The sequence below is a fragment of the Tarenaya hassleriana genome, unplaced genomic scaffold (assembly GCF_000463585.1).
Source record: "Tarenaya hassleriana unplaced genomic scaffold, ASM46358v1 Cleome28, whole genome shotgun sequence".
Taxonomy (NCBI): domain Eukaryota; kingdom Viridiplantae; phylum Streptophyta; class Magnoliopsida; order Brassicales; family Cleomaceae; genus Tarenaya; species Tarenaya hassleriana.
In genome coordinates, this window is record NW_010966021.1 from 604,939 (window position 1) to 613,551 (window position 8,613).

Here is an 8,613-nt window from a genome sequence, read left to right on the forward strand (position 1 = left end):
ATATACTCTGGTGGTATGAATCTCTATCACGGAAGACATAATAATTTGTAGTAATGACGTACGAACTGATGATCATTCGTTAGCATGCAAAACAATATTGGAAGTAGGAGAAGCATGTGATATATATATGTTATACGTACGTAACGTTACGTAGTGGGCACAGAGACATGCACGCTATGTGTTTGGGCATATGGTTTGGCTTCGACGAGACAATAATCTGAGGAGCTCAGTGGCAATAGCCAGACTAAAAAGGGACCATTTACATGTATATATAATAACCACGAAAATTCTAAAAAAAAACTGACAAATCTCTTTTTGTCTAAACCCTGTCTCCGAAATCAATCTTAAGAAAGTTTCAAGATTTTTTTTTTTTTTTTTAATTTAGTTTATGTCAGGGTCACCGATATGTTTGTATGCACACACATGTACACGTACCATGTGAGAATTTTTTTTAAAAAAAATTCTAAACTTTATGGTAAAACACAATAGATTATTTACGGCGGGATTTTGTGCAAAGTTCTCAACTTTACCATGCAAATCTTGGACTTTTTTGTACACTATAAGAAGAATATAAATAATCCTAGATCTAATGTCCCCTATATGAAACATTAAATTTACGAAATATAAGAGGAATATACCAGTAACCCGTGAATCCACATGAGATTCTTGTTGTGAAAAAAGGAATAATTAAAAAAAAAAAGTTACCTGGTTGCATGAAGGCTGAGGCCAAGACCACCAGAAGGGACAGAGACAGCTTGAAGAGACCACAGTGTCTCGAGCGAAGGCTGTCTCATTTGACATCTCATGTAAGTCTGGTAAGATGCTGTTCCCATAACCCAAACCCTTGTCTTGTTCGATGAATTAGTAGTACCACTGATAATGCTACTACTGTTGATGTTACCGTTGTCATCTTCGTTGTTCTTATTATATTCTGCGATTAATCTTCCCAGTTCTTCCACTATATGATCCAAAGGGCTGTATGACGAAGAAGATGAAATCTGGACGCCATTGTTGTTGTTGTTGTCTTTTTCGCCTACTGTCCATCTCAGGTCACCTGTGTAGATAATTACACCTTTGCCACACGACGTGAGAGAGATGACTTTCTTCCTCAGTTCACTTACGTTCGTCTCCACGTCCTCTCTTCTCATGAACTTCAGCACGATCGGTGAAAACTGAAACTTGACGAAGTGGGTCTGCTTCAAATCTCCATGGTCGACGTCTCCTCTCTCTATCTTCGACATTAGCTCCCGGACAAGCCCTTCGGTGAACGACACCGAGTCACCGACGATCACTGGGTTTCTCTTCTTATTCCTCAGCAGAACATCAACGACCAGCTTCACGTCTTCTCTGAAGCAATTCAGCGAGTCCCCGACGAAGTGCTTCTTGTTGACAAGTGGGTTTTGCTGAGGAGAGAGACTGGAGAAATGAGTTTGCCAGAAAGTGTTAGGGTTTATCAGCGGCTGGTACACATCCTTAGGGTTTTGGTGATGAAACCGGTTTATCTGTTGGTCGTTCGAAGAAGGCGAGCAAGGAGAGGAGAAAACTCCTACAGAGGAGCCGTAGAAAACGGTGGAGACGGAGCAATCCTCGATGCAGTTCTTGACGGCGGTGCTCGAGAACCCAGCTTCTCTCATGACCCGACTGACACTCGGGTCATCGAGAATGGATATGACGAGCTGTTCAAGCTCGACCTTGATGGTCAACAATGGCGGCTGCTGCTGGGGCTGCGTCTGCTGTTGCTGTTCGATGCAACCTCTTCTCTGGTGGGCTTGAGCTCTCTTCAGCGCCGCGATGAGAGCGTTGGCGAGCGAAGGCTGTCCGTGGAACATGGGTCCAGGGACAGTCGGAAGCCTGTTGAGGGCGACATTGAAGCAAAGCTCGAGTGCTCTGCACTGAAATGGGTGATGATGGTGAGAAGGGGGGAACTGGTAGTTAGAGGAGAAACCAGGGTGAGATTTGATGCAAGCCCTTCTCAGAAGACTGGTTCTTGATGAGAGCAAAGTAGCCGCAACATGGAGAGGAGTGACCTGCACCACAGATTTCTCCGTTAATCTCAGAAATCAAACCGACAAGATCATGTAAACGCTACTAGATAGATATAGTCTGACAAATCGAGAGAAAAAGAAATGGTCAGGACCTGAGCATGGCCTCTCCTCCGGGCTAAGTTGAGAGAGTGCTTCAACACAGAAGCAGCCTCTGCAGTGAGTGTCTGTTGAATTGTACAACCTCCCGTTCGCATAACTTGAACCCCCCACCCTTACCCCCACCCCCACCAGAGATTTCGAAACCCTAATTTTACTCACTGAAAAGCTTCTGATTATGTGCCGAAAGCTTCTTCCTTTCACCACCCCTTTATTCACCACCCCCCAAAGAATAAACCCAAGTGCCAAAACAGCTCAAAGGAGCTTCCTTTCTTATGCTCAATACTCCCAAACACCAGTCTCTTGAAGACCCAAGAGCGTGTATCAGTACAAAGGACCCTTTCTTTTCTTGTTTTCAAGACTAAACACAAGACAAGATCTTGAAAACCCAGCAGAAGATGAGTACAAAGGAGCTTCCTTTCTCGTGTTCAAGACTCGACGAGAAGAAAAATATCGGTTCAAGTGAGAGAGAAGAGAAGCACCAGAAAGGAAACCGGACTTGAATTTGAATAAGAGAGAGAGAGAGAGAGAGAGAGAGAGAGAGAGAGAGAGAGAGAGAGAGATTTAGAAAGATAAGAAACTAGAACAAGGTGGCTCCTTTCCTTTATACTTACTACATGCTGATGATATTCTGTTTACCTGTGGCGATGTCTGTTTTTTTTTTTGTGTGTGTTTAATTTATTTTGGGCGTTTTGGATCATTTTTGCTTTTCCTTTCCAAAGGGTTTCTTTTTCGGACAAAGGAGCAGCTTTTGTTAGCTTTTGCATTCCCCAAACTTTTTTCCCTCTCTGCTTTTTTTTACCCTCCTCTCAGTTTACTGTTACAGGGCAGCTTCAGTGTACCATTCTCATGATACCTCCTTTAATTTGGTGATTATTAGGGAATAAATGTGAAAAAAAAAAATAAAACTTTTTTTTGTTACAAATTATTTCTGAGCTGCCGCACCAACTGACCATCTCACACATGAATATGATACAGATTATCATGCATGCCCCTCCCTCTTTACTTTATAAGCTGCCAAAGTAGACTTTGGAATTATAGTGAACAAAAATATCCAATCTCCATGCACCCTTTTGAGTTATTAATTAAGTGCAATGTAATATATTATTTTTAAGGCTTGGATTTTATTTTCATGTCTTGTAATGTAAACATTATATTAATATGTTTGTACAAAATCAAACGTTTCAATAAAAAAAATATATAGTTTTTTTTTATCTAATATAATATTGTTTATTTACAATGCTAAATAAATTGCCATAAGTGTGAAGTCTAATGTAATGTTTATTTACAATGCTAAATATCATCATAAATATTAATTTACTAAGATATCCCAATATAATATGACTAAAAAGCCCAGATAACATAAACAAGTTGCAGTGAATTTCATGCTCAATTAAATGCAAGAAGGACAAAAGAGAGAGTAACGAGTCTCTCTCTCTCTCTCTCTCTCTCCTCGTAGAGAGACAGCGTTCTTTTTCCCGAATACAGCAAAAGCAACCCTCTGTCTCATCTCTACAATCACATATGTATATGTAGCTATATATTTATATGACATATATATATGTAGAGGTGTATGTATATATGTATCTGCAGACTCCGATCAACTTTGATCTTCATCAATTCACTGTGTCTTTGAGTCGTTTGAGACGAAAATTCTCCCACCAACTCCACTTTTCATTCTTTTTCCCACTAACCAAAAGAGTGCATAGATAAAGAAACCATACAAAGAAGCAAAGTGAAGAAGCCGCTTCCCAAAAAATGGCTTTATGATAATCTTTGTTACATAGATTATACAATCGATAATGAAGCCTGGTATAGCTAACTACCACTACCACATGGTGTTAAAATAGAAAAATAAATATGTAATTAGAAGAAAATATAGATTTTGGAGGAACACAATATTATGTTAAATATTGTGAATCGTATTTATTTTCGTTATATCTATATTTTTTTATTTCATTAGTTAATTTTTTTAGAAATATGTGAGTTATTTTTATTGTAATATTACAAGAAGAAAAAGAAGAAGAGATGTAGTAATAAAGTAATTTCGTTTATTTTCATTTGTTTTATTCTGTTTCCGTATTTTATTTTTCTATATGGTATCATAGTGGTTCGATCTCCTCTATATATATATATTTTCAATCTTTTTTTTTAGTTTTGGATATTCATATATTCAAATCGTTCAAAAAAAGAGTAAAAATCCAAAATCAAATGAGGTGCTATGACAAAAAGAAGTCAAACCTAAAAACTCTAAGATTAAGCGAGGTGTTATGACAAAAAGAGTTAAAGGTAGAACTTCAGAGTCAAGCGAATTGATTTGAAAATGGGTATTACTCTCTAAAAGAACTAAATCTGGTGTTTATGAATTTTTTAAAAGACAATTAAAATATATATTGATTTTTATCGCATTATTTTTTCAAGATTGATTTTTGCATTCTTTCAAAATCAATATTGAGAAAAAATGTTAAAATAGGGAAATGAATATATGATTGGAGGAAAATATAGATTTTGGAGGAACATAATATTATGTTAAATATTGTGAATCGTATTTATTTTCGTTATATGTATATTTTCTTTTTATTTCATTTGTTAATTTTACTATAAATATGTGAGTTATTTTCATTGTAATATTACAAGTAGAATAAGAGATATACCAATAAAATAATTCTGTTTATTTTCATTTGTTTTATTCTATTTCCGCATTTTATTTTTCTACACATAAATCCTTATTATCATGTGATTTCATTTTATTTAAGATTATATACAACATATACGATATCATCAGATTATATATATGTCATGAATCGAATCTTGTAAATATCCCCAATTACATCAGGGTTTTCTTTACGTGGTAGTAAAATTGCCCATACAAAAATGTATGATCATATGGAAGTGTATGATGCTTTAAGTGAATGAATATATCATTTTCGAGCAATTCCTTGTATGCCCACATTGGATATGTTTTTTTATATAATCCAAAAATTTACTTGGGTTTTGGTCCAACTATATCTCCCAAAATATCGGATAATTATATTGGATATATGTTCGTACCCCATCCGATTAAGATTCTTATTTTGTTGTGTGAAAAGTCTTTGATACTTGAATATTGATTAGAAAAATCAATATATATATATATATATGCGCAAAAAGAAGGTTTCATATGTAAGAAGTATTGAAAAATAAAATGCGGAAATTAAATTAGAAAGAAAGAACAAAAGATAAAAGAACGGAAACACTTTTATTGCTACATCTCTTCTTCTTGTTACATTACAATGAAAATAATCCATACATTTATAGGAAAAATTATTGAAAGAAACAAGGAAATAAAGATACGAAAGAAACAAATAAGGCAAAATATAATTATCACGATATATATTTTATTCTTAATCGATATTATGCCTTTAATTGTTATCAATCATATCAAATCTCCATATTTTGTTTCTATTTCAACAACGATAACACCAATGATATATGAAAATTAAATTTAAAAATCTTGAAATAAAATTTAAAAAATAGACTATATTAGAAGAATTTTTTAGGCTATATAAAAACCGTATTATGTATGAAATACTTTTAAATCAATACGCTAGCAGGGATGGATATATATGTGGTTAGATTCTATTAAGTTTAATCCAATAATTAAAGTTTGCGATGGAATCCTAACCGAATCGTAAAATTGAACAAAATCTATAGAATACTATGTCGTACTTCCATTTGATATCGGTATAATTCATGTGTTATTTTGATTTGTAAAGTTTAGATTTACAACTGAATAGAATTTTACCTCAAATTAAAATATTAATTATTCTTCTAATATAGTTCTTCAATAAAATCGAATACAATAGGTAACATATATATTAATTGCACCGAATGAATAATTTATAGACGACATTTAATCAATTAGAGTTTTTTTTATATTAAACATTATTATTCTTGGTAATTGTTTACTAATTTCTATCGAATTTTATCATGAAAATCAGTCCCAAATAAATTAATTTTAACAAGAGATTTATCAACTTGTTACAAATGTATTACATATAAGTACGCTTATGTATGCACATACATATGTATATTTGTTTGAAGCAAAAAATTACATATAGGTTAGGTTCTAAAGTGAGGATTCGATCAGGCGGCAATGGTGGTAATTATCATGTTTCTATCACAAGAATTGTTAAGAGTTTTCGAAAATAAATTCGATAAATATAATTGCACCTTTCAAATAAATTAGTTTAAAATTTAGATGAGGGGGTTTTGCAATTGCAAATTGCTGTGGCGATGATTATTTTCTTTGTGACGACTGTTTTATTTCTGTTTCTAATGGTAAATACATTATCCACTTGTCGTCTTTATTTATTTCACGATACATATCTTCCAAACATGAATCTCATGTAAACTCTTTTCGGTCAAAAGGAATATAATAAGGTTATCATAGTCTTCACCTCTCTCTCTCTCTATATATATATATATATGTATGTATATATATATATATACATATATATATTCGCCGAATTTAGAATCACGTGTTAAAAGGGCTTTGTACTTAACCCCACTAAGCTTGGTTTGACCGACGAAGTTTTTCTACGTAAGCCATCATATATAGTCAGTGTAGATAAAACTATAAGGCATTGAGTAGCAATTAAGTACATGCATACATAGTAATTTACCCGATAAAATACATGTAAATATTTTTTTATAAAAAAAGAAATATTTCATGATATCACAATCTCTAATTAATATATGGTCTAAGTAAAAAAAAAGACTCGAATTAGCAAAACATAATCACCCTCATAAAAGGGAACCTTTCCTAAACATTTGTCGTTTCATATAACCTTATATGATTAAAGGCGAAAACACGATTTTGTTTTGTAACAAGAAAGAAGAAAAACGAGAGAAAGTTAAAAGGTCTTGGTGATATGTATACAGTGAATGATGTTGGAGCACTGCTCTTTGTTTTATGCAATGATAATAATTAAGCCTATAGAGTTTGTGTAATCAAATGAGAGATATTTTGAGGTTTTTATTGGCGGAGAGAGTCCAAATCATTGGGGAATAATATTCCTATATAGGACCCATGCATGTAAAAAAAATAAATGAAAATAATAATAATTTTAGTTTACTCTATTCGCAAGGAAAGTATATATATATATATATATACACTTTTTGGAAAGATTATAATTGATGGAGAATGATGCAAAACGAAGTGTTCTTTAGTGAGAGATGAGATTAAAGCGTCAAAGTGTTGGGAGTTCCTAATGATTTGGTTTGCGTTTTGCCTAACACATTTCCAACAAAAGCAGCCATAAAGATGAACCCTCATTAGCAATGCATATATATCTCTTAATTTCGTACCATAATTAAATATTGTTTTGTATATATATAATTCATCAGATACATGCATGTGAACATTTTATCATATACTGTAGGAAAATTTCCTTTTAGATGAAATACAGATGTTTACCTATCTATGAAAAAACTTTTTTACATGAAATAGACAATATAAAAGATCCAACACTGCCGATTGTAGAAATTTGCGGAATAATATTTTTATTGATAACCAAAATTACATATAAATAGATGAGAGGTGGAATAATATTTTTATTGATAACCAAAATTACATATAAATAGATGAGAGTCTTACATTGAATAAGTAAACTAGACATAATGATAAATATTTCTAAATATATATTTTCCGGATTTGATAAGATCTCCATTATACGATATATCTCATAATATTTTTCAAGATCCGGTATATCTCAACATCCACCTTCAAGTTGGAGCGTGGAAGATCACGAAACGTCCAACTTGTTGAAAAGATGATCAAACGCATGCCGCTTGAACCACATCACCTTGCGAACTCGTATCAATAGAAGACATAACTAAAAAAAATCAAACAAATGACTGCGCTGCAACTTTGGCACCATGCACAAAAGAATCGTTTGATGATAACAAAAAAAAGGACGACAATCGCGGTGCAGAAGGAAGTCTCGGGAATAACTCTGATTCATCCGAGATTGAAAGGCAACTAGGCGAAAGCGTTTAATGACAACAAATTTTTTGGCAAAAATAAGATGATTGGCGGTTATGCGAATAATCTTTAGAAACATGTGGGATTATCACTACTAGAAAACACGGAAAATGTGACGCAAAAGGTGACGCAAAATTTGCGTCACTAAAATGGTGACGCAAAAGTGACGCAAATAGTGACGCAATATTTTCGTCACTAAATAGTGACGCAATAGTGACGCAAATAATTGCGTCACTAAACGGTGACGCAAAAAATAACGCAAAATTTGCGTCACGAAAAAAGATGACGCAAGAGTGACGCAAATAGTTGCGTCACCCTTTGGTGACACAATTTAGTCACCTTTTAGTGACGCAATTGCGTCACTATATCTGTATTTTATTATTTATATATATAAACATACAAATATTTATATATAAGTATATATTTTATATATACATATATATATAT

General features: G+C 33.4%; 1 protein-coding gene across 2 annotated transcripts in view; it reads right to left on the reverse strand.

Annotated features, from left to right (window-relative positions):
- LOC104817771 (protein SMAX1-LIKE 5) overlaps positions 1–2,710 on the reverse strand; it is a 5,769-nt gene extending 3,059 nt beyond the window's left edge. For both annotated transcript variants that reach the window (XM_010547077.2, XM_010547076.2), the window contains exons 1-2: positions 2,138–2,710; positions 706–2,027 (exon numbers count right to left, since the gene is read on the reverse strand). In XM_010547077.2, the coding sequence (XP_010545379.1) occupies positions 706–2,027; positions 2,138–2,239 (1,424 nt within the window). In that variant the 5' untranslated portion in view covers positions 2,240–2,710. The remainder of the gene's footprint in view (positions 1–705; positions 2,028–2,137) is intronic.
- Positions 2,711–8,613: the final 5,903 nt, after the last annotated feature.